The 23,627-nt window shown below is 48.4% G+C and overlaps 4 protein-coding genes across 8 annotated transcripts; 2 read left to right on the forward strand and 2 right to left on the reverse strand.

Moving 5' to 3' along the window:
- Nucleotides 1–27: 27 nt before the first annotated feature.
- ltb4r (leukotriene B4 receptor) lies at nucleotides 28–2,963 on the forward strand. Its single transcript, XM_068755774.1, has 4 exons — nucleotides 28–606; nucleotides 887–1,427; nucleotides 1,532–1,808; nucleotides 2,237–2,963. The coding sequence occupies exons 2-4, from the start codon at nucleotides 931–933 to the stop codon at nucleotides 2,603–2,605; spliced, it is 1,143 nt and encodes a 380-aa protein (XP_068611875.1). The 5' UTR covers nucleotides 28–606; nucleotides 887–930; the 3' UTR covers nucleotides 2,606–2,963.
- A 425-nt stretch (nucleotides 2,964–3,388) lies between these two features.
- Nucleotides 3,389–7,611, reverse strand: si:ch211-63p21.8 (kelch-like protein 33). 2 transcript variants are annotated; one of them, XM_068755670.1, is made up of 4 exons: nucleotides 6,436–7,611; nucleotides 5,047–6,000; nucleotides 4,791–4,958; nucleotides 3,389–4,668 (listed from the first exon to the last, which is right to left on the reverse strand). In XM_068755670.1, exons 1-4 carry the CDS (start codon nucleotides 7,416–7,418, stop codon nucleotides 4,146–4,148), a joined length of 2,628 nt encoding a protein of 875 aa, XP_068611771.1. In that variant the 5' UTR covers nucleotides 7,419–7,611; the 3' UTR covers nucleotides 3,389–4,145. The 2 variants fall into 2 exon arrangements, with proteins under 2 accessions (XP_068611771.1, XP_068611770.1); XM_068755669.1 differs by having other exon boundaries at nucleotides 5,047–5,986; nucleotides 6,425–7,611.
- A 1,075-nt stretch (nucleotides 7,612–8,686) lies between these two features.
- Nucleotides 8,687–11,943, reverse strand: si:ch211-63p21.1 (uncharacterized). 3 transcript variants are annotated; one of them, XM_068755675.1, is made up of 8 exons: nucleotides 11,791–11,807; nucleotides 11,344–11,424; nucleotides 11,081–11,182; nucleotides 10,818–10,910; nucleotides 10,648–10,722; nucleotides 10,125–10,195; nucleotides 9,844–10,015; nucleotides 8,687–9,729 (listed from the first exon to the last, which is right to left on the reverse strand). In XM_068755675.1, the coding sequence occupies exons 3-8, from the start codon at nucleotides 11,147–11,149 to the stop codon at nucleotides 9,529–9,531; spliced, it is 681 nt and encodes a 226-aa protein (XP_068611776.1). In that variant the 5' UTR covers nucleotides 11,150–11,182; nucleotides 11,344–11,424; nucleotides 11,791–11,807; the 3' UTR covers nucleotides 8,687–9,528. The 3 variants fall into 3 exon arrangements, with proteins under 3 accessions (XP_068611776.1, XP_068611774.1, XP_068611777.1); XM_068755673.1 differs by lacking the exon at nucleotides 11,344–11,424 and having other exon boundaries at nucleotides 11,791–11,943; XM_068755676.1 differs by lacking the exons at nucleotides 11,344–11,424; nucleotides 11,791–11,807 and having other exon boundaries at nucleotides 11,081–11,206.
- A 4,951-nt stretch (nucleotides 11,944–16,894) lies between these two features.
- On the forward strand, nucleotides 16,895–23,260 carry zgc:55733 (heterogeneous nuclear ribonucleoproteins C1/C2). 2 transcript variants are annotated; one of them, XM_068755672.1, is made up of 10 exons: nucleotides 16,895–16,986; nucleotides 18,378–18,411; nucleotides 20,255–20,324; nucleotides 20,479–20,750; nucleotides 20,913–20,985; nucleotides 21,065–21,112; nucleotides 21,449–21,618; nucleotides 21,703–21,816; nucleotides 21,901–22,052; nucleotides 22,168–23,260. In XM_068755672.1, the coding sequence occupies exons 3-10, from the start codon at nucleotides 20,320–20,322 to the stop codon at nucleotides 22,255–22,257; spliced, it is 924 nt and encodes a 307-aa protein (XP_068611773.1). In that variant the 5' UTR covers nucleotides 16,895–16,986; nucleotides 18,378–18,411; nucleotides 20,255–20,319; the 3' UTR covers nucleotides 22,258–23,260. The 2 variants fall into 2 exon arrangements, with proteins under 2 accessions (XP_068611773.1, XP_068611772.1); XM_068755671.1 differs by having other exon boundaries at nucleotides 21,449–21,816.
- Nucleotides 23,261–23,627: the final 367 nt, after the last annotated feature.

Raw genomic sequence — 23,627 nt, forward strand, 5'->3', positions numbered from 1 at the left:
TTACTACAATCCACTAAGAGGAAAGTGACCCCCCCCCTCATTCATGAATCCAGCATCATCAGCCTTTAGCTGGATTCATGAAAATTTCACAAGAAAATAGTAAAATAATGTATTTAATTTCCTGAAAACATAACGAATCCTTAATTTATTTTCACATCTCTTATCTCAGCGGACTGCAGAAAAAGCAACATGCTTAAAAAACCCCATCTGTTGCAAATGTTCTTCTTTATCTTCAATTATCAACAAGATCCAAATATTTCCCTGGAATATTCATCCTCATTTTTCACCACGGGGGATGGGGGTGTTGTCTAACGGCTCATTTACAAGAAAGGATATTTCATAACACGTGCGTTCTGTTCCAGGACGCGTTCCACGCCACGCGGTGCCGTTGTCCTCTTCCTGTAGATTTCCCATCATGTGACTCCTCTTACTCAATACTCGGTTTTTCTAAAAAAAAAAAAGAAGAAGACTTTCCCTCAAGAGTCAAATTCGTGAGGGCAGCCTCAGAGTTAGAAGTAGATCGAGGCGTTTAAGGTACAATAGAGGACAGCTGGTAGACCTTTGATCTGGAAATACAAAAAAAAAAGAGAGAGCGATCATTCTAAGGTCAGTATTTGAGTTTTATTTCATCGGGCTCATTATTACATTAACTAATTATAACATTAACTTTAAAAACGGCGTCACGACTGAAATAAATGAAAAAATTGACAGCGTAAAAAAACACACATCTCAGTTATACGTGTATTTTGTATTTTTTTTTTGTCTAAGACAAAATCATTTGAGTTTGAGGAGCGTTTTGATATCACTTCTGCTCTTTCGTCATCGCGCCGCGATCCACGCAACACGCTCTGATCTCCTGCTTCTCAATTTGCATTTCAAAAAATAGATCGGGACACAAATTGAACCCAAACGTCTTCAGCAGCTCTCCTCATGACCTCCAACGTCACCGCCGCCGCCGCCCTCCAGCAACCCTCCCCTCCCTCCCTCGCCGCTCTCAACGCCTCCGTCAAGGTCGGCATCGCCACCCTGACCCTGGCCTTTCTCCTGGGCTTCCCCGGGAACCTCTTCGTGGTCTGGACCATCCTGTGCCGGGTGAAGAAGCGCTCGGTCACCTGCCTGCTGGTGCTCAATCTGGCTTTGGCCGACGCCCTGGTGCTGCTCAGCGCGCCCGTCTTCTTGCGCTACCTGGCCGGCGGCCGGGGCTGGGAGCTGGGCTCGGCGGGGTGCAAGCTGGTGCACTACCTGTCCAGCGTGAACATGTACGTGTCCATCTACCTCATATGCCTGATGAGCGTGGACCGCTGGCTGGCCGTCACCAGGCCCTTCCTGTCCCAGAGGATGAGGAGCAAGCGCGGCCTGCTCTTCGTCCTGCTGGGCGTCTGGACGCTGGCGTTCCTCCTGTCGGTGCCGATGCCTTTCTATCGGAGGTAAGACTGGACGTTTCTTTTTTTTTGGGGGGGGGGGATTGTCACAAAAGTGCTTCTGGGAATTACTTTGTGTGTGTGTGTGTGTGTGTGTGTGTGCGTGACAGCGTCGAGTACAAGACGCTCCCGGGCAACGCCACGCTGAGGCTGTGCAACCCGCACCACTACGGCCGCGCGGCCCACAAGGTGTTCCAGTACCTGTTTGAGAGCGTCCTGGGCTTCCTGGTTCCGTTCCTCCTCATCAACGCCTGCTACAGCGCCGTCGTCTGCCGCCTGCGCAGCGCCAAGTTCCAGCGCAGACGGCAGGGCAGCCGCCTCATCCTGCTCATCGTCTGCGCCTTCGCGGCGTTCTGGCTGCCCTATCACGTCGTCAACCTCATCGAGGTGCTCGCTGTGATTCGCTTATTTGGGATGCAGAGTGTTGATACCGAAATCTACAGATTGCTTGATATTATTTATTATTATTTATTACTTTATTCACATTAAATCCTTAAAAAGCTGTTAAAAAAAAGAGAAAAGTAATTGCAAATGTTTTCTCTCTCCCTCCCTCTCTCTCTCCATCCCTCCCCCTCTCTCTCTATCACTCTCTCTCTTTCCCTCTCTCCCACTTTCTCTCTCTCTCCATCTCTGTCCCCCCTCTTTCTCTCCCTCCCTCTCTCCTCTCTATCTTTCGCTCACTTACTCTCTCTCCCTCCCTCCCCCCGTCTCTCTTGCTCTCTCTCCATCCCTCCCTTTCTCTCTCCCCCTCTCTCTCTTGCTCTCTCTCCATCCCTCCCTTTCTCTCCATCCCTCCTTTCTCCCCCCCCCTCCAGGTCGGTGGCCACCTGCAGGGCGACAGCTCTGCGATCACCGCTGCAGAGAGAGCCCGCCCCAACGTGACGGCCTTGGCGTTCTTCAGCAGCGCCATCAACCCCATCCTCTACGTGTTCGCCGGCAGCTCCCACATCCGCCGGGCCGGCCTCGGCTTCATGGGCAAGCTGTTCGAAGCCACCAACTCGGAGAGCAGCAGCAAGTCCACGTCGACCTTCTCCCGGAGCGCTCGGACCTGCAGCAGCAACGCGTCGCCGGAGGACAAGGCCAAACTGGGGAACCCCTTCAAGAGCAAGGCGAAGCAGAGGGATGTGCAGGGAGGGGGGGTCGACGAGCTCACGACGATGACCGGTGGCGAGCAGGTAGAGTAGAGAGGTAGCCGGTCCGATAGAAACGGTACGAACGGGTTCCGGTTCATAAAACCATCTTACTGGCCCAGATAGCAAGAATTATTATTTTTATATTATTCAGGAATAACTTTTTTTTTTGTATGAATTTTCAAAGTTTTTTTTTCTGTGTTTTTTTGCATTCTTTATAATATTCTTTCTATTTTGTGTGGAATTCACTTTTTTTTTTCTGGTCATTTATTTTATAATTATTTGTAGATACATTTTCCTGGATATTACATGTAAATTACCAAGCCTATATTTTAGAAATTTAGAAATATTTAGAATCTATTTTCTTCATTCATTTGTTGTTTGAAAGTCAAGGCAAAATTTGTCCGCGGAATAAAGCTTTTTTTTTTTAAGTTTGAATTTCACAAAGTCTGTTTGTACACTGTCAGAATCACAGTTACGTTAACGCCTGTTCCAGGTTCAGCAACAGAACATTGCAAAAGAAGCATTGCTTCAGCCCACCTTCTCTAACGCTTTTCCTTTTTGGCCAATCGCTCCATTTATTTTCTATTTCACAAGACCTTTTTTGTAGTCTTTTGTAAAATTAAAAAACTCATCATCCCCACTAATCTCCTAATGAAGATCCACTTGTTTAGATCAGTCAGTTAAAAAAAAAAAAAAAAATCAGTGACCGCAATGGTGCATTCATGAAAAGCATCGAAGCGTTTGAACGTTTGAGACGCGATGATAAATAGCCTAAAAGGTACCACAGCGCCCACTGCTGTCTGGGCAAGCAAACAAAGTCAAAGAGCTCATGTGACAAGTTTTTATTTTTTGCATTGATGAAGCAGATATTAAATTATCGATTTTTCAGACAGAGACTCCAAAATGTGGTGTTGAAGAAGAAAGACAAAGTCCCAATACTGACAATGTTTTAATTTCATATCAATAAGAAACACGATGATACGCTTATTTTTGAACAGACCAGTGTCCTAATTATCAGAGTTTATGTTTCTTCTTCCATATCAGGGATTTTTTTTTTTTTTTACAAAACCAACAAAGATGCAAATTAAAACCAGGATAGAAGATCCTTGATCCGGCCGTGTGTGTGTGTGTGTGTGTGTGACACGTGTCGACACGTATGTGAGTGATCGTGTGAGTGTTTCTGACTCCTGGAGAACAGGTGGCACATTGCTTCTGTCTGTGCGTAAATAATAGCTTGTGTCGTATATATCTTTCATCGCTCAGCCAGACCAGAAAGGCGCGCTAAAAATAATTAAAACATATTTTTTTGGAGGGCTCAGCTGGTACACAACCTTTAGATATACTTATAGCTCTTCAAAGAGGAGGGAAGGTTTAATAAAACAAAACAAAAACAATGATAAAATGGTAAAAAAAAAAAAAAAGAGTGGTAAAAATTGGCATCAATAAACTTGATCTGGCGACTCATCTGGGGTGTACCCTGCCTCTCGCCAGCTGGGATAGGCTCCGGCAAGTGACCCGAGAGGGGACGGACGATTTACGATAGCCTAAAAGTTCAAGAAGACGAATGAATGAACTTCGCGGCGTCTTCGCTTTACATTCGTAAATGCGTCGGTAAAAACAGCAGCGCCGCTCGTATGTCATTGTTGGGTCCGGGAGTCTTGCCCGTGTTCTCCCATCGCCGTGCGTTGGGATCGTAGCGATGGATCATCGTGGTGTCGCTGTAGTCCTCGTAGCTGTATCCACCAAGTACGTAAAACTTTCCCTCCAAAACTGCACTCCCCGCTCCCACGTGCGGCACCGGAAGAGACGGGAAGGCGGTCCAGCAGTTAGCCATCGGATCGTACGCCTCGCAAGACAGCAGGTCCACGATTTGGACGCCGTTACCCACGGTCACGCCGCCGGCCACGTAGAGGCATTCCCCGAGGATCTCCATGCAATGATGAGCTCGGGGTTTAGCCATGTCTGCCAAGTAAGTACTTCCTGTTTCCGGGTGATACTGAAACATGGTGGAAAGACAATGGGAGTCGCCGATCAGCCCTCCAGAGACAAAGATCTTTCCTCGTAAAACTCTGGCGACATGGGATCCCTGAGGCAGGTATATGGGACAGGTGTATCTGAAAGGAGACAAAAATGGCGTTTCAAAATCTCAAAATGCAAACCTCATTCAATCTGTACGTAGTATAAATAAAAGATAGAGGCAAGAAAGAAAAAATACGTTTATATACTTCCAAAGTACCTCCAGGAATTTGAGACGGGGCAGTACTGCTCCACGGTCTCTGTGTAATCAGGATCACACAAGCCACCGATGGCGTATATCTTTTCATCAAGCACAACCCCGGAGAAATAACATCGCCTTTCCAGCATCGGCGCCAGGCCCTCCCAGCTGTCCCGGAGGGGGTCGTACCTACAGGCGTGGCCAAACGAGAACGTTTTGGTTCAGAGGAATCGAAAACGTCCCTTAGATATAGAGAGATGATTGGACTCACTCTCACCTGTAAACCGAATCCAGGGTGTCGTCAGAGCCGTAGTATTTCTTCCCCCCAAACACGTAGAGCTGCCCCTTTAGCACGGTCGCCTCGTGGCCGAACCTCGGCGTGTCGGGCATCTCGCCCAGCTTCCTCCACTCCATGGCCTTTCTGATGCCCGTGTGGTTCCTTAAGGAATTCCCGAACCAGAGTTCCCCGCTGATCCTGCGACTACTCAGGTCCTCAGAAGTCTGGTCACCTCCGACCAAGACCAGGGTCTCTTTCGGCAAATATACACGACACTGACTCTGTGGCGTCGGCCCGTCTGCGCAGAAAGCGTGAAGAATTTCTTCAAAGAGCTCTTTCAGGTGGTGTTCGGACCATATGTTCTGAGATTGGACCTCTTTGAATTCCCTGAACGTCATCAGGGAGAAGTGGACGGTTCTCATGAGCTCTTTAGCGAGCTTCAACCTTCTCTCAGGCTTCGCCTGGAGCCACGCCACCACCGCTTCGAATACAACGAGCTCGGACGAAACGCATAAGGAGCGGCTGTTCAGGTACTTCAGGAGTTTCTCGGCGGGCAGGTCCGTAAACTTTGAGGTGCGGGACACTTTTTGGAATTGCCGCAGGACAAAGTCCTCGGCGACTTCGAGGAGCGGCGTCATCCCGTAGGCCTCGGCAAAAGAGGCCACATCCAGGCAGGACTGGGGATTTATTTCTTGCTGCAAGAACCTCAGGCATAAAGAGAGGAAGGCGTCAAACTGAAGCTGGAGAGCCGTGCTGGTCATCTCGAAGACACACTTCCAGCTGAGGGGGAGACCCCCACCGTAAGAGCAGCCGATCAGAACCTCCAGCTCTGACGCCAAGAGGAAGGGAAGGGCCACGCTGGGCTGACGGGATTCCCTCATCCCTAAGGTGAACATGCTACGGAAGTAGCCGCTCCACACGGCCAGGATGACTCTGTGGGCTGAGAAGAGGGTCATTTAAACCGGCTGTAGTAATATCTAGCGCAGGGGTGGGCAAACTTTTTGACTCGCGGGCCACAATGGGTTCTAAAATTTGTGTGAACTAATATAAATGGCATGTAAAAGTCATTACATGAAAGGATTTGGCCTTTTACAGGTAGAATTACAGGGGAAAAAATGGAATTTCGTTGTGTTTGTGGTGTAAAAAGTGTAAAACATATAATGACAATAAAAAGGTAATCTTAAAAAGGTAAAATGAATGAGGTTTAATTATAATAACATTTTGATATAATTTGGACAAGTTCGGCGGGCCGGATTAGAAAGCCCAAGGGGCCGCTTATGGCCCCCGGGCCGTAGTTTGCCCATGTCTGATCTAGCGTCTACGAAGGGTTGTGGTCGCATCTCCTTGATGCTTGAGCAGCTCGTTGGGATAGTCTTACCTTGAAGCGACCCGCCGAGAGCTTCCAGAATGACATCACAGCCCACGCCGTCCGTCCACAGTCGTCGGATCGCCTGGAAGCTGATCGCCATTTCGTCTTGGGCCGCGATCGCGTCCTCTCTCTTCTGCCGTCCCCTTTGTGTGGAATTGTCCTCTCTCATCGCGCAGCAGCGTTCCAGCACCCTTGGAGCACGGAGCGTTTCGGCCGCCGCCTTAATCTGGCGCACGGTGTCTTTATCCAGGCGCGCAATGAGACCCGTGTAGGCAAACGCCACCACTGCCTCTAACCCAACGCAATCCACCCCCGGACCCAGAGGTATTGACCACCCGTCGACCCCTTCGTGCTGTCTTTCATTTTCTGCCCTTTGTCCGCCTAGGCTTTCCCGAATACGGAAGCTGACGGGCGCCATGACAAGGGCGTGCACGTGGAAGGCCGTCCCGTCCTCTGTGCTCAAGGTGAGATCAGTCAGGACAGTGGCGTCCCTGAACCTCTTCAAGGTGCCGAATAAATCTGCGAGATAATCGTCGTGGCGATAAGTCTCAAACACATTTTCACCATCGCTGTCCGCGTCCCCGGCCGCCTCCTCGCCATCTGTAGAGTCTACCTCCTCGTCTTCATCTCGAGACTCATTTTCGCTCCCGCTCTCATTTTCCCGAGCTCCCGTCATCTCACCGTCTTCCTCTTCATGGTCCTTTCTAGTCCCATTTACCACTCTTTCTGCTTCTTCTTCCTCCTCGTCCTCCCCTTTGTCCTCCTGAACCTGCCTTTCTTCCTCAACCCTCTTGCTTTCTCCTCTAGCTGTCTCCTGTGCTTCCCTTAGCTCTGCCTCTCCATCCACCTCTCCTTCGCCCATCTCACCTGCTTCAGCTTCTTCCTCCTCTTCTCCATAGACATAACTTACCTGCACTTCCGCCCAACGACTCGCCCTCTCCCTCCTCGTCACCTCCATCTTGCTCTTCCATTCCTCCCATTGCTTAAAGCCTGGACTTGCCATAGTGTCACGTATTACGCTAATCTGCACTGGTTCTTTTAAACCCTCAAAGCGTTTCGATAACTTACTGTTTGCATGGGTGGCTTCTTTTTTTTTTTTTTTTTTGCAGAAATTGCAGAGATGAAATTCTGTATACTGTGTCCAGTAATAATCCGCTCTGTGCTCAGAGAGGCTTCGTCTCCTTCCCCGCCTGCAGACGTTGCGCTCTGACCGGGCAATCGTCTCCTACGTTAATATTTAAGAGCAGTATAAACTCGTTGCTATTTACGGTCCAAATGTCATGGGGGCGATGGAAATTTTAGACTATTTGGGGCTGTCATTCTGAGACCCAGGAAATGCTAAACGCAATGTGTCCAACATTCCCTTGGACGTCTTCACCTTCCTGTCACAATAACTTGCACAGTTCTTGGGTCAAAGAAAGTAATAAACACGGGCGCGATTTAGAAATCGAGGCAGCTGGATCTCTGCCCGATCCATGCTCCGTGAACCGAGACATCTCGAGGGGGGGGGGGGGCACTTTGGCATCTTTATCTTGCAGCACGTGACCCTGGGACAAGTATTAAATGCCCAGAGGGTCACATTGCTCCTTCGCCGCCAAGGAAGTGGAATCTGGGTCAAGGATCGGGAGGCGCAAGGGGAAAGAAGGAGAGCAAGGGAGCCGTAAAAAAACAGAACCACACACACACCTGTCGACGTTTGTGCTCACAGAAAAAAAAAAAGCAGGCGGCTCGTATGGCCTGTAGCCTTGACGGGGCCTCCAGCAGCCGATAACGGGCCGTCACATAGTCAGCGTTCGTATGGCGTCTGGCTTGGGTTGCATCGGCCATCCCCGAAGCCACAAGCGTCGGGCTCTGAAGTCCTTTCTGAGCTCTTTCTCAGACCTAACCGTAACCTTTCCACGAAGTAGCTTCAATTCATTCACAACTGGTCATGTTTTCATGCAGCTTGTAATTATTACATTTACCAATGGAGGGCGCTGTAGAAGGACTGTTTTTTGGAAATGCACCTCACACATACACACACACACACAATTCTTCCACTCTGGGCACTGATGAAACCTGTTCCTCCGCTATCCTGATTGTCGCCATGGCAACACGGGCACCAAGAGGAGGAGTGAAGTGTGCCAGCCTCGATGCGGGACCCCCCCACCTTTCCTCACATTAAGGCCTTTTCCTAAAGAGGAGCCGGAACACGAGGCTCATCCACATTTACGCAGAACATTCCTTCAAATTCAAATATGATGTTAAAAAAAAAAGGGAGTATTTTTTCGTGTCAAAATACAATCTAGGTTTATTGAACTTCTATGGCTCCAGGAAACACAGAGGTCACGTACATACAGAAATAAAGGATCACAGTTGAGTCAACAGGCTGGAAGATAAAGTGCAACCTGACCTGCATTTGAAATCGCTCTACAGCATTTACGAGGAGCCAAGCGACTCCACCGAGGCGGTGAAAATGACATTTCAAGACGTGCTAAACCAGCCGGACCTTAAACACGAACGCTTCACGGTTAAAAATGGCTTTTATCCTAAATCGAGTTCTGGACGAGCAGCACGACCGACTGTGTCCGGCTTTAAATGATAATTCATACATGAAAACACGACGTAAAAAAAAAACATTGAACAATTTTGCTAAAAAACACAAGTGCGCCGAGGAAGACGAAGAAGAAGAAGAAGAAGGATCCACCTGGTTACAGCGATGAGTGAAGTAAGACGTGCAATCGTCATGCGAGCTGTATCGGATCTCTCCTGCTATTGCTTTTAAAATTAGGCTCTAATTTAGAGGTCCCGTTTACTCCTGGGGGGGGGGGGGGGGCTTAAGGTGACGGCAGGGCAGAGGAGACAGATGCTCTTTAGGAGGAATTGCATAGTTCAGCAGTGATTGAGCTTTACCTGCAGAGCCCTGAACCCCCCCCCCCCCTACACACACACACACTTATGACTCATGTAGTTGGGTAGAATGAGGCCTATTTATACTGAGGAAGGGGGTGAGAAGTGAGATGCGAGGGGAAAATCAAACGAACGACTTTCCATCATGAACGGCTTCCGGAATGCGAAACGATCGAAAGAAAAGAAATACCCACACACATGCCAAAGAAAACACGGGCGTCTGTTCAGCTGCCGGTCAACGGTAAAAAGAAAGACACAATGATGACAATGAGGGCGAGCGAGAGGAGGAGGAGGAGGAGGACCATGGGGAAGGAGGAGGAAGATGGCCACACACGTCTGGAGCCCCGGGGCGTTTCCAAGGGGTTCTTCAGCCTCTCGGCGTTTGGCTGGCAGACGACCAGCGGCCTGACCTGCGACACGCTCTCCTGGAAGACAGATCGAAAGACGCCAAAGTCTCAGCGTAACACAAGCATTAATGGCGCCCGTTGCCATGGCGCTGCCCCCCCCCCCCCCCCCCATGCGCAACGACTCAGCTCTACCTCCGGTATGGCTCTGCCGTGCGCCCTGTCGGGGCTGAGCCGGAGGTTCCAGCGATCCGACCCGTGGCTCCTCCCGCCGTCGTCTTCGCTCTCCGTGGTGTCTTGCCTCGCCACCCGCGGGCGCTTGCGTCTCCGCGAGCTGATTCGCTGGAGAGAGCCCGACTCCTGCAGCCTGAACCGGTCGGATCAAAAGGCAGGGAGGTGACGCGACTTAAAAAAAGGAAGGCAGCGTGCAAAGGCGACGCCGTGTGAGGTGCGGGAACACGCCGGGCGCGTCGCACCTGCTATCCGTGTCCTCGATATCAGCATCCGCATCGCTCTCCCCCCGAGGGTCGGACAGCACGCAGTCCTCCTGCAGGGGAGCGAAACACACATTATTAACACATCCAGTCGCATGAATATGGGAGAAATTGTTACAAAAAAAACCCCCAAATATTTGTGCAATATCCCATTGACTGCATGGATGCTTTTATTTTGTAGTATTTTGGTGGTGCCTGGATCTGCCTGCGTTATTATGTGCGAATCAGACGACACCTCGGGCTCAGAGACTCCTGATCCGGCGGCCGAGTCCGATTCCCCGATTCCACCCACGCAGTTCACCGATATTTAAACGCACGAGCAGACGAACGCCGCGTCTGCGTCTGCGCAGACACGCGAGAGAATTTGCTTCCTGAAAATGATCCGAGTGTTAAACGTGGTCGCGTTTCAAGTCTCTGTCGTTAAACACACCGACGAACGTCCCCGATGGGACGAATGATCCGACAGGACGCTAAACAAACACACACACACACACACACACATTACCTCGGTGCCGTATCCTTCAGAGTACCTGGTTATCATGACTCGGCTTTTTCCACAGTGCTCACACAGGAGTGCGTCCTGAGAGCGGAGAGCGAGAGAGAGAGAGAGAGAGAGAGGTCAGGGTGCACTTAAGAGCACGCTTTCACACGCTGGAGTGAAGGCCGGGGACTCACCGGCGTAGGCGCGCACGCCTCTGAACACAGCGCACAAGGACCGGCCTCCTCGCACAGACACGGTCGGTCTTCCTCGCCACATCCCGCCCCCATCTGAGAGAACGAGCCGATCAGTTATGCAAAGTTTTCCCTTTTTTTTTTTTTTTTTTACCTCAAGCCTGGAAGCAAAAAAAAACGTCCTTGTGATCGTCCACCTGCCGGGCTTTTTTACACCAGTGCAAAGATCCCCCCCCCCCCCAATGAATAAATGGACTCGCACTCACCTCACAGTCATTGTCAGACGTCTCTCCGGAGGGAAGAAGGTCGTGGGAGCCCACGCCCCTCCGCAGCATGACCTCTGACCTGGCGCTCGCGCTCACATTGACCTGCGGGAGGAGACACACAAACAGAGTCGGAAAAACAGCCGCAGACCAGGAACACGCGGAGCCCGCCCACATACTCAGCCAATGAGATCATTTCATTTATTTATTCAAAATAAGGCGCGGCGGTTAGCGCCGTCACAGCAAAGAAGGTACCGGGTTCGAACCCTGTCTGTGTGGAGGCTTGCATGTTCTCCGCGTGGGTTTCATCCGGGTTCTTCGGTTCCTCCCACCTCCAGAAACACGCACTTTAGGTGTGCGAGTGTTTCAGGAAATACGCATTAAACCTGTGTTTACTTGGGTGTTCAGTAATAATAATAATAATAATAATTAGGATAATAAATGTAAATAACAGCAGGGCCGTGTGCTCAGATTTATCACTATCCGCACTCCCATTACGTAATAACCCACGACAGTCGACGTCAGAGACAACTTTTCAGATAAGGACACACGGGAAGTGGGGGGGGGGGGGGGGGCGTCGAAATTGTGCGTTCAGATTTTTTTTCTAATTATATATATTACTACACAATAAAATATCAAATTTACACATGCACGGAAAGCACTTTTGATTTAAAAGGAAAAAAAATAGAATAGTGTATTTTTTTTTTTCTTACCTCAAACACATCCTGTCCACGGAAATGGAATAAAACCCACGAGACGTGGAAAAAAAAAAGATCTGTCTATTTAGAGGAGCAGATGGGAAGGAGCGCGCGGCGTCGATGGTCGCTGTAAACGCGTGGAAGCCGTGAGATCACGCAGCTCCAAAGTGTCTGTCATCGTAGCAAAATACGAAGTGTGACGTGTGTGACGTCTGCCCGAATGATGATCGGCCAAGCGCGCGCTCTCCCGAACGTCCCCACAACACAGGAGCGCGCGGAAAGGGCAAACAGGAAGAAGGAACGGGAACATATGCGCGCGGGATTTTCAGAATAAGAGCTTTTGTTTACAATATTTCCAAACGCGTTTCCGTTTACATTTGTTTGAGAGGAAATGCGTCTTTATGGGCTTAAATGAATTCAAGGTCGTCTGGGGGTCAGAGTGAAATAGAACAGAATATTATTTATAATTTATTTAGAGTCTAATTTTCAGCTCTGCTTTCTGACTCTCACAAATTAAGTATATTCATAATTGACATTCACAAATATACTTATTTTATAAAATACATTGTATACAGTAATTGCCCTTTGGAGCAGACGATACGTGCCTGAGTGAGCCAGTCAGAAAGTCTTTGGCATCTCTTCTTAAGATTGTAATCAAAGGGACGTCTGCCCTGAGCAACAAGCACATTAAATCTCCCCATGGAGGAGGTGGAGGGTTCACACACATCAGCGGCAGAAATGAACTAGAGAAGCAGAGTGAGTCATACTCAAAAAGAGAGGAGCCATTTTATATCGTTTTATTTAATAACTGCAAGGGAACAGAAAATGCATCGGCGGTGAGGATGGCAGGATGCGATGGCAAATAAACTATTGCTTCTTTATGCAAACAAAAGTTTTTTCTGACTGAACTTTTAACAGAAAAAAAAACACAAACCGCGTAGGTCATGACTGCGTGAACTTTGTTACAGACGAAGCTTGGATTTAGCAGCCTCGAAATATATAGTTTTTCAAGTCAAGCTCATTTTTTTTCCTCTGTGTCCCATGAGCCCCACTGAGCAAGATAAAGTGTAATTTGAGGGAGACCTAACAGTCGGGGGGTGGGGGTGAGGAGATTATCATTATGGTGGCATGTCTGCCATGTAATGTAATAGGAGATGAGATGCAGGTTGATTAAGATCTGTAATCCACTCTTTGGGGGGGGGGGGGGGGCTTCAGTACCAGATAGAGGAGTTTGTGTTTATGCAAGCAGCAATACAAACAGGGGACGGAGGCTTGATAAGGTAATTAAGGGAAAGGGTGCAACTCAAATAAACCAAAACTAAATGTACCAACGGACCAATGCACCTCTCTCTCGCTCTCTCTCTCTGCAAAAACACCCAGCGGTGGCTCAAAATCCAGATGTGGTTGTGTGAGGCTCAGCATCCACGAACAACCAGATGCGAAGAAGAAAAGGAAAGGACCCCTTAAGAAGGAGGGAATATACACTTTATTGTTTTTGCTAATATTATTTAACATCAGCAGAGCTTTTTCTGAGATCTGAAAGACCAATGAGAGCGTCAGAGCAAACAAAGGATAACCTCCCGACATGGGATTTGGACCAGAACTTGGGTTCCTTCCTCAACCCAGCTGCACGTCTTTGCCTCGACGCCTTGGACTTCTCAGACCTCTGCGACGAGGAAGACAGCGCGGACGATGAGGGAACCAATTCCTGCGGTGGATCACCGGTAGCTCTCAGAGGCCCTCCAGCACCACCTCCTCTTCCCCCCCCTCCTCCTCCTCCTCCTCCTCCTCCTCCTCCTATTGCCTCACCTCTGCCCTTGACCTCCAATAAATGCGCAACCTCGAAAGGTCGCACCTTAAAGCTTCACTGGAGGGAACTGCTGAGCGTGGCACCGCTTCCCAGGATGACCCGCTTTGGGAAGCAGACTATTTGGGCCAGACTGGAGCCGGTCCATTTGGATACAAACCGACTGGAGTACCTGTTTGTATCGAAGGACAATGGCACCGGTTTCAAAGTGGTTTCCGAGAGGAAGGTAAGACAAAGACTCTCCTCTGGACACACAACCCAAAACTACGCATCATCTTCATGTCCTTCTATTTCTTATCCTAGAAGCAGTCGACAGTCTCGGTGTTGGGGATGAAGAGGAGTAATATCATCACCATCGCTCTGAGCAAGCTGCCCCCTCCCCGCCTGTTACCCCCCGCTATCTACGGCATGGACACCAGTGTCCTGGACAGAGAAGACATTCAGGTAAACAGTTCCTGTCCTGCAAATTTTGAGCTTCAGATGCTTTACTATAGTTGCACAGCTGCAACTCTCTTTTTTAAAATTTTAATTATGGTCAAATATATCCAGAGTACAATGTAGATGAAGACAGACACAGCAGAACGTCCTATGCCGGACCAGCCTAGCAGCACAGGTTCTTCTCTTATCACACTTTCCCTCTTAAACAGCGGCTTCAAGCGCTGATTCCAACCGAAGAGGAGCTTTTTATCATCAAGGAGGCAAAATCCCAGAGCCCCGACTCCCCACTGGCTCCTGCCGAGCTTTGCCTGCTCACTCTGGGGGACATTTCACACCTGAACTCCAGGCTCCAGCTGTGGGCCTTTGCTTTGGACTACGACTCAATAGAAAGGGTGAGTGAGAGCGGACAAACGTGGAAGGAAATTAGCTGCTTTGCTATACAATATATAAAAAAAAAAAAACTTGAACGAGCTAAATTTGACCCGTAAGATAAAAAAGACAGCATAAAAAAAAGACACGCACTTGACGACTCACCGAATCTATATAATTCACGACTTCGCGTCCCTCCTCTTGACAGGAAATTGCTGAGCCTCTCTTCCATCTGAAGTTAGCCATGGAACAACTTTCCGCTAGCCAGACCTTCAGATGCATTCTAGCTACGGTGTTAGCGATCGGTAACTTTCTCAATTCGTGCAAGGTGAGTACCTTTCGCCTTTACTTGCTATCTTCAATGAACTTTGCACAATAGGGCAGTTGCAACAATATATTTTTCATCTTCCAAGGCTCGTGGTTTCGAGCTGAGCTACCTGGGGAAGCTTTCCCAGGTAAGGGACACGCACTCCCGCCAGCCCCTGCTGCACCACGTCTGTGTGCTAATGATGGAGCTCTACCCACAATCGTCTGACCTCTACTCTGACATCGCCGCGGTTACCAAAGCTGGCAAGGTCAATTGTCCCAAGTTTGTTCCCCAAGTAGAAAAAAAAAAACTTTCATTCAGTCACTCAGATTTAATCAAACTAACATGAATAACACTCTTTTTTTTTTGCAGTGCGACTTCTCATTGGTCCAGTCCAATTTCACCCAGCTAGAGGCCCTATGCAAAGCATCATGGGAGCAGCTCAAGATTTTGGACAGCACAGAGGAAAAAAGGAAAGGAGGTCGTGCAGAGAAGAGGAGAGGAGGAGGAGGAGGACGAGAAGATGAGGCGTTATCCTCGCAGGGCTTGCTGCGCCACAGGTTGCCAAAGATTTTGAAGGAGTGTGAGGAGAGGCTGAAGGTGCTGAGAGCCGTCCATCGTCGGGTTATCAACAGGTGAGCTGCAGAAACACAACGTTTTTACTATGTTGTCCCTTCCTGTGTTCAAAACTTGTGGTAAAACCTGAAGGTACTACTCCTCAGTGTAGTAAAACGTTTAGCTATCGAGTTAAACTTGCTGTTTTTTTTTGTTTTTAAACTCCAGATTCCACTCGTTCCTCTTATTCCTTGGCTACTCTAAAGCTACAGCGAGAGAGACCAAAGCAGAAGACTTCTGTAGAATTATCAGCAACTTCTCTTTGGAGTATCGGACCACAAGACAGAACATTCTCTTGCAGAGAGAGAGGGAAAGACAGAAAAATGGAGCGGGACCTAACACCCCTGCCACCAGGAGGAAACTCCAGCAAACTCGAACGCAGGTTTTCATCTGATGTTCCAAGAGAAAATAAATAAACTGTACTCCCTGGTCAAAAGCGGCCAATGGGAATGACATAACTGTTTTGTGTTGATGCAGGAAAACGAGGAACACCGAAGGCTGGAGGAGGTCTTGAGAACCCCTGACACCACCCAAAGATTTGACATGACTCCTCGAAATCGCGGGAGGATGGCTGACATCAAAGGTACCTTATGTGATGCAAGAACAAGAACTGTTTTCTTCACCTTTTTATTTAAATATGCTATACTGAACCGGCATTTTTTTCCTTCTCAGGTCTTCCCTCGCGGAAACTGGCACGGTGACCCTGCTTTCGCCACCCCGTTCGGTCGCTGGTGTGATGACACAGCTGTTTGGTGCCTATTTATGAAAGTGTTGTTGTTTTTTTGCTATGTTGTATTTCAGTGAGGAAATGGACAGGCACATTATTTTAACGAAGAAAAGAAATGCATTGAAATGTGTTTTGATTAAAGTATGTATGTATAGTTCATAATGATTTATTTAACCCACAGGTCAATATATATATATACTGTATAAAAATGCGTTAATATCTTAACAAATATATATTAAATAGATACTTTAGCGAATAAAACATGAAAATGAGGTCAAAATTGTTTGTTTATATAAGCGTAACGCTAAAACGACCTGATTTGCATTTTTCTTTGCATTGTTTACCGCACAGGTAAACTACGTTCTGTTGTTTACACGTTATATGAGACGCTTTCTTCTTCTCCTTCTTCTTCTTCTTCTTCTTCTTCTTCGGTCACATTTTGTAACATCGCGCTCGTCTCCATCCGTTGTCGCGCACGCGCCCGAAGGCAGCGCTCGCTTTCCGTCGTGGCTGTTTATGTAAATACAACAAAAGGCTTCATTATTAGCCCCCCACTGGTCGATAAGTAGATCGATGATTGTGGTGAATCAGCTTATTCGCCACTGTGACGGTCATCTTGGTTCAAACTATTGATAAAGTGTTGTTCAAATCAACAGATCCATTCTTTTTCGTCGTGCACAGGATATGTCGTCATCGCCGTGTCCGACTAGCAAGCGCATCTGCCAATCACTGAAGCCGATATCTAAACAGAGAGCTTGCAATGTCCAATCACAAATGGTTACACAGAAGTGGGCGTGACCCGTCTGCTTCGCATATGAGTCGACGCCATTTCGTGTCTGCTGCTTTCAAGGTGATACAAACAAGCCTGCAGAGCCGTAAGCGGATCTTTACCTTCGACTCGAGTAAAAACAGCGTTGAATTTTACTCATTTTTAGTATTAAGCTCCTGGTGAGTATTTTTACCGAGAGATTTTTCCCTATTTTTAATTTTTTCCTGGCTTTGAACCGTCTTTTGGACTTTTTGCTTTTTTTTTTAATGCATTTTTCCTGCTCGTATTTCTGAGACTGTGTTTGGCTTTAGTGGCGTACATTTTGTGATGGCAGTGTGAGCTGCGCAGAAACTAGCTTTAAGTAGCTTCCCCCAACGAGTTTTCTTTTCTTTTTATTTTTTTTTTTGCTTTTATTTTTCGAATAAGACATTTGAAAACCGCCATTTTTTAAGGGCTGCTGTGTTACGTAATTGCTAATGTGATTGTGGTCGTATTTTCTAAGAGAACAAATATGGCGAATTGTCGCAGTCTTTCCTGGCCTGAGGCTCGGCCTTTTTCTGGAAACGTGTTTTTGAAAGGTTTTTTATTCTCCTCCTGCATTTGGCCCCCGCCTGTAACCTGATTTACAGTCGTTGACTTTGACTCATGAGACGCGATTTTTTTTTTTTTCTATTTTCTTTGTGATTTTGGCAGTGCTAAGAAAGTATTTTCAGCTACGAAATACGAATCTCGAGAATGACGTAATGAGGTTTTTTTTCCACCCCCCCAACCCCCCCCTCCCTCAGTGAAGAGTGGGTGCATTTTACAGAACAATATACACATCAGTGCTTTGCTGTGTTGTGGCGTCATGGACCTGGGATTTCTGTAGCATCGGTGTGACGTAATTTGTGCCTTTTTTCTTTTGGTAATTCTGATTTAATCTGAATTCATGTCCAGACTGAGAAACCTCTTCTCGTTCAGTGCTTGGTTTATTCTTAGAGCTGTTAATCCACTGAGTTTGGGGCCCTGCAAGGATCTGCTCACGCACACCTCTTGAAGGGCACACTTTTTCCTCGTGAATTTTCCTCTTAGATTTTCATCTCGCGCCGTGAAATTGATTAGTCGTAGAAATATCTGTCGGTAGACGACAATCAAATTTGCACAAGAGGTTTAAAAATGGGGGATGCTAAAGAAGGCTCTCAAAACGTTCACGCCTCCTCCTGTAACCCACCAGCCTCCCCCCCCCCCCCCCCCCCACTGTGTGTCCTTGAACAGGAGCGGTGGGCATTGTTCAGCAGCCTGCCCTTTACTCAGCCCCCCCCCCCCCCCCCCAATATTCATGTGTTCACATTCATTCTGAAGCTGGCTGACATGCTGTATGCCGTGGCGATCACGCTAAATATCAAGTAATTAAAGGTCAAAGGTCAGCAGGCTCTGATTTGTTGTCATTTTAATTTTAGCACTAGCTACTTAGCTTGCCAATGTTGCTGTTCTTGCAGTAATACTAGTAGTAATATAATAATAATAATAGTTGCAGTTTCCAGGCGTCCATTTTCTAATATTGCATCTTTTTTTCTCCCCCCCTTTTTAGTTTTTGAAGCCCATTTTTTGAGCAGCGGCAAATCGTAAGTTGGACTCAACCTTTTTTTTGTTTTACTTTTCACCTTTCTTTTTAGTTTTCATCCTTTTTGTAATATAACCAGCCCCCCCCCCCCTCCTGGATTTGTAGTGTTTTCATTATTATTTTTTTGTTTCTATGCTGTGAAGGTATAAAGTCAGCTGTTTGTGCTAGCAGCCTCTTACATGAGCTCCCGTGTGTTGATCATTTCTGATCATTAGCGGCCCACGTTTGTAGCTACTTGCTGAATAACACCCCCCCCCCCTCTGCAACCAGTTTTTGGATGAAACCAAAATGAGCCTCTTTTGGGGTGTGCATGTCTTGATGCAGTCCAATCTGGTCAATTTCTTACACACTGATGATGTCACCATTACCCCCCCCCCCCCGTAGTACGTTTCTACCATTGCAATAAGCATGCCTACAGAACCATGAATTACTGAGTTACTAACTTACAGTAATGACTACATCTTTCTTTTTCTTTTGAAATACTTTCCTCAAATCACAACTATTTCTCCCTCAGAAAAGATACTTGGCTTTTTTTTCTCTTTTTTTTTAAACATCAAAGATCAATATTTGTGTGACCCCTCGTTACTCTGCCCTGAATGGAAGGGGGGGAGCACGTGCACACAAACTGCACGCACATCTATACAAAGCTGCTCTGAGTGTTGTGTCGAGTCGAGCCCGGAGTTTCTTCACAGTGGAAGCACGACCCCCCCCCCCCCCCCCGCACCAGTTATTACTCAGCAAACAATAAAGCCCTGATGAGGCAGAGAATAGAACCTGTAACAGCTACGCACATGCCATAAATCCACTTAAAACACGGGGGGGGGGGGCAGCCTCCTCGCTAATGGAGGCGTCCATGAATGTTACGTTGGATTAGAGCCGACGACGCGCCGGAGGAGGGGCTTCGTTTAGCTCGGGTTTGAGACTGATGCGCTATTAACGTCCTCGTTTTAGTTCCAGGAAGTTGTGAAGACGCGGTCGAAAAGGAGCTGCCGCGTCACGCGAATAAAAACGGCAAATGCTGCGGCAGAATGACGGCGATCAGGAACCGGTGCGACCTTCATGACCTTTGTGTTTCCATCCGTCTCTATTTACAAGTCAGAACAGCCACTAGGTGCCCGTCAGTATCAATTATGAAAGCACATTTGTATTTGTACGCCCACATGAGCCCCAATGCGCCACAAACAATGAGGAACATTTACTGAGAGCCCCCCCCCCCCTACAATAAACGGCAGAACTGGCTGCTGGGTCCCCGTTTAGCCCAGCTGGCGGCCCCTGTTTGTTCGGCAGGTGAGAAGCGGTTCATGAGATTTAACGGCCTGCTGGATCAGCACCAATAAGCACGATTGAGATTTGTGACCTGATGCTGAAAGAAAAGTACATCAAGATACTAAAAAAAACCCATAAATGAGTTCATCTACAGGGTGTGGCCAAAATGATTGGTTGAAATAAAGAAACATATGTCCTGTCATGACTATTTATGGGGGAACGGAAAGGCTGTGATCATGACATAAATATGGCGTTATCCGTTATCACACCGGCAGGCCCTGTAGATTCAGATAAGCTTATGTGATACTTTAAATTATGGTGACGTGATACATATATATGTATATATACGTTTATGTACCATTAGCCGACCTCCTCGGTCATATGCAGCAAATTCTTTGACAAACCTTTATTGCAAATGTTCGATTTGTTCATTAACAAAAACAAAAGACGCACGCGGAAGCCACGGGAGACGTAGTCCCAGCGGGATTCTCCGCCGGACGCTGGCGGTGTCCTCGTTGTGTCCCCACGGTCCCCGACTGCGTCTCACCGTTCCTCCGTCACCCTCTTCTCTCCAACAGACTCACGCAGGCAGGCAGGCAGACAGACAGACAGACAGGCCTCCACCGACCCGAGTACAGACGCAATGGAGTGAGCCACACACACACACACACAGCTAGCGTGTGTTAGCTCGTATCCATGAACCTAACCGGTCCTCTCTGCCCCCCCCCCCCCCTCTAAATATCGCCTCTCCTCCTTTCCCCCCCATCCTCTCTCTCTCTCTCTCTCTCTCCCATCCGTCCAGTTGGTCTTCGTCCTCCTCCGCCAGCCTGATGGCCAGCAGCAACGTCACCAACAAGACGGACCCTCGCTCCCTCAACTCCCGAGTCTTCATCGGCAACCTCAACACCCTGCTGGTCACCAAGGCCGACATCGAGGCCATTTTCGCCAAGTACGGCAAGGTCGTCGGCTGCTCCGTGCACAAGGGCTACGCCTTCGTCCAGTTTTCCAACGAGCGGAACGCCCGGTCCGCCGTCGCGGGGGAGGACGGCCGCATGATCGTGGGACAGGTGCTAGGTGAGGTGGGAGGGGGGGGGGGGGGGGGGTAGTTTTAAAGTTAGAGCTGGGATTATCAGGGAGAGAATAACTTTCTCCAACTGTCTTTGTGCTAAGCTAAATAATGCTAACGCGTTTATCCCACTTCTGCCATTTGATCGGTTTCTCGTTTGTCCGTCTCAGACATCAACCTGGCGGCCGAACCGAAACCTCACAGGTCAAAGACGGCGAAGCGTTCAGCGGGAGACATGTACAGGTGCACGGTATAATCCCATTCGCAGCATCGGCGACGCGGCGGATTAGAACGTATTTTAATCTTTCCGCCCTCTCCACAGTTCATCTATGGATCTGGATTACGAGTTTCAAAGAGATTACTACGATAGGTATGATGTCTTGTTTCCTCGCTTGCTTGTTCACGTTTGGGTTTTTTTTAAATCCATGCACACATTCCGCTTTAAAAAGTTTCTCTTTATTTCAGCCTAAAGCTACTTGCAGCTCATTTATATGCTAGCTTTGAGCTGTATCTTTTTATTTTATTTTATATCGACATCAGAAAAAGTGCAATTAATGCAAACACAATTTCTTTTGAGATTTAGCATTTTTATTTAGTGTAATAATGAATAAAAAAATAAAGAACTCACATTTGCATATTCAATAATGTTTCTGAAAGGCGTGCCACTCGGGCTTGTCATTGGACCCCTATATTTTTTCCCCATCAGGATGTACTCCTACCAATCGAGGGTGCCTCCCCCTCCTCCTCCTCCCCCGATATCCCGCCCGGTCGTCCCCTCCAAGCGTCCAAGGGTCAGTCTGAGCGGCGGCGGCGGGAGCCGTCGAACCAAAACCAGCTTCTCCTCCTCCAAGAGCAGTCAGAGGACGTCCCGCGCGAGTACGCCGTCACAACCGCTGTCACGATCACAGCCCAACCCCGTGCGGCTCCGTCAACGGTTTTCTGCTGCTTCTCGTCCCGCAGTGAAGGTGGATGATCTGCAGTCCATCAAGAGGGAGCTCACGCAGATTAAACACAAGGTGGACTACCTGCTGGAGAGTCTGGAGCGCATGGAGAAGGACCACAGCAAGAAGTCAGGTGGGGGGGGCCTTCCTGCCGTCGGGGCGGAAAGTGTTCTTTGACGTCCTTTTTACTTGGAAGTTAAACCGCTGCCGTCGCCAGACACGAAGAGCTGCAAACCGGAACCGGGCGAGGTGTCCTCCCTCAACTCGTCCAGCTCCAGCAAGAAGGACGACGGCGCCAAACGGGACCGGGAGAGCCAGGAGACGAACGACTCGGAGGAGGAGGGAGACCTGCTGGAGGACGACGACGAGGTGAGGAGCCGGGAGGGGGGGGGGGGGGGGTGCGAGGAGGGAGGGGGGGATGGATCCGGGACGGATGGCGAGACGTCCTCTGTGAATCGGCGACGGCCGCTTTCCTTTCGTGCAGGTGAAGAGCAGAGGCAGAGAGGAGGACGAGGAGGAGGAAGGCGAGGAAGGAGAGGACGACGGCGATAGCGCCAATGGGGACGACTCCTAAGTACTGCACAGGCGTGCGCACGCACACACACACACACACACACACAGATAATAAAACCATTGTGTATGATTGTGTCTGAACACGGTGGTCACACGCTCGTACCTGCTGATTGGACACTTCTATAAAACGTATTTTAGAAAATACTCTCATAAGTACGGGATTTCCTGACCCCCCCCCCCCCCCCCCCCCCATTAACTTGATGTTCTGATTATTTCTGTCATTCATCTTATTTGTATGGACATTGGTTCTATTCAGTCTAATGTTACGTTCAGGCAAATAAATGAAAACGTATCTAAGATTTTTTTTTTTTTTACATTTAGTGTTATAATCCATTCTAAGTGTATTTAAGGAAAATAAATTCATCGAAAAGATTGATTTTTATTTTATTTTATGAAGAGTTTTTCCAATCCCTGTTGCTCCAAACGCAACGCTTGTCCCTGAACTTCACACATTTTAGGCATGAAACTGTGATCATTTAAAACGCCTGCTGTACAGCTGCGTGCTAACCAGCAGGGGGCGGTGTAATATAACAACCCAACACAGCGGTAAGCGCCGTTGCCTCGCAGCAAAGACGGTCGCAGGTTCAAATCCGACTTGCGGCCTTTCTGTGAGGAGTTTGCATGTTCTCCCGTCGGTTCTCCCGTCGGTTCTCCCGTCGGTTCTCTCTGGGTTCTCTCTGGGTTCTCCGGCTTCCTCCCACAACCAAAAACGTGCAACTTGGGCACAGTTTGCTATTGAAAAAAGAGAATCCATCCTCAAATTAACTGAATAAAAGAAACAAAGCGCACACAGTGTTTCACCGAGTTTCTGCCAGAGCAGCATGAGCATTTCTGGGGAGAAAATAAAATAAAATGAGAAATCCTCCTTTGTCTCAAAAAAAAAAAAAAACCCGCTTAAGAGGTGTGACCTTAAACCGACCTTGGCTTCTGTAACGCAGTGCTTCTCCCGTGTCTGTCTGGTTTTGTCTTTGCTTTGTTATTCACCTGCATACGTTAAATGAATAAACATGTTTTTTTTCCAAAGTTGGAAGCTGTCCGAACTTCTGTTTGCGATTCCCGTGGAGACCGTTTGGATCGGGCGCAGCACGAGGCCTGGCGGTGCCGGACTGTAACGGTGTGTGTGTGTGCGTGCGCGTGCGCGCGCTGGGAATAGTTTGCTGCTCCCGTTGCCCTGTGAGTAGCCTGGTAGCTGGTGTGAATATAAATGGGAGCGAAAGAGGGAGGGAGAGGAGGAAGACTTGTGTTTTCCCCTCTCTTAGGCCACGGGGAGGTTTCGCCCGCCCTTCATCTGGTTTTCTATTTACTGTAGGCACCCAACTCTGCCCTCATCCTCCACTCTCTCCTCCGCATCTCCCTCTCCAGGCCGATCGC

Source organism: Brachionichthys hirsutus, chromosome 23 (assembly GCF_040956055.1).
Source record: "Brachionichthys hirsutus isolate HB-005 chromosome 23, CSIRO-AGI_Bhir_v1, whole genome shotgun sequence".
Classification (NCBI taxonomy): domain Eukaryota; kingdom Metazoa; phylum Chordata; class Actinopteri; order Lophiiformes; family Brachionichthyidae; genus Brachionichthys; species Brachionichthys hirsutus.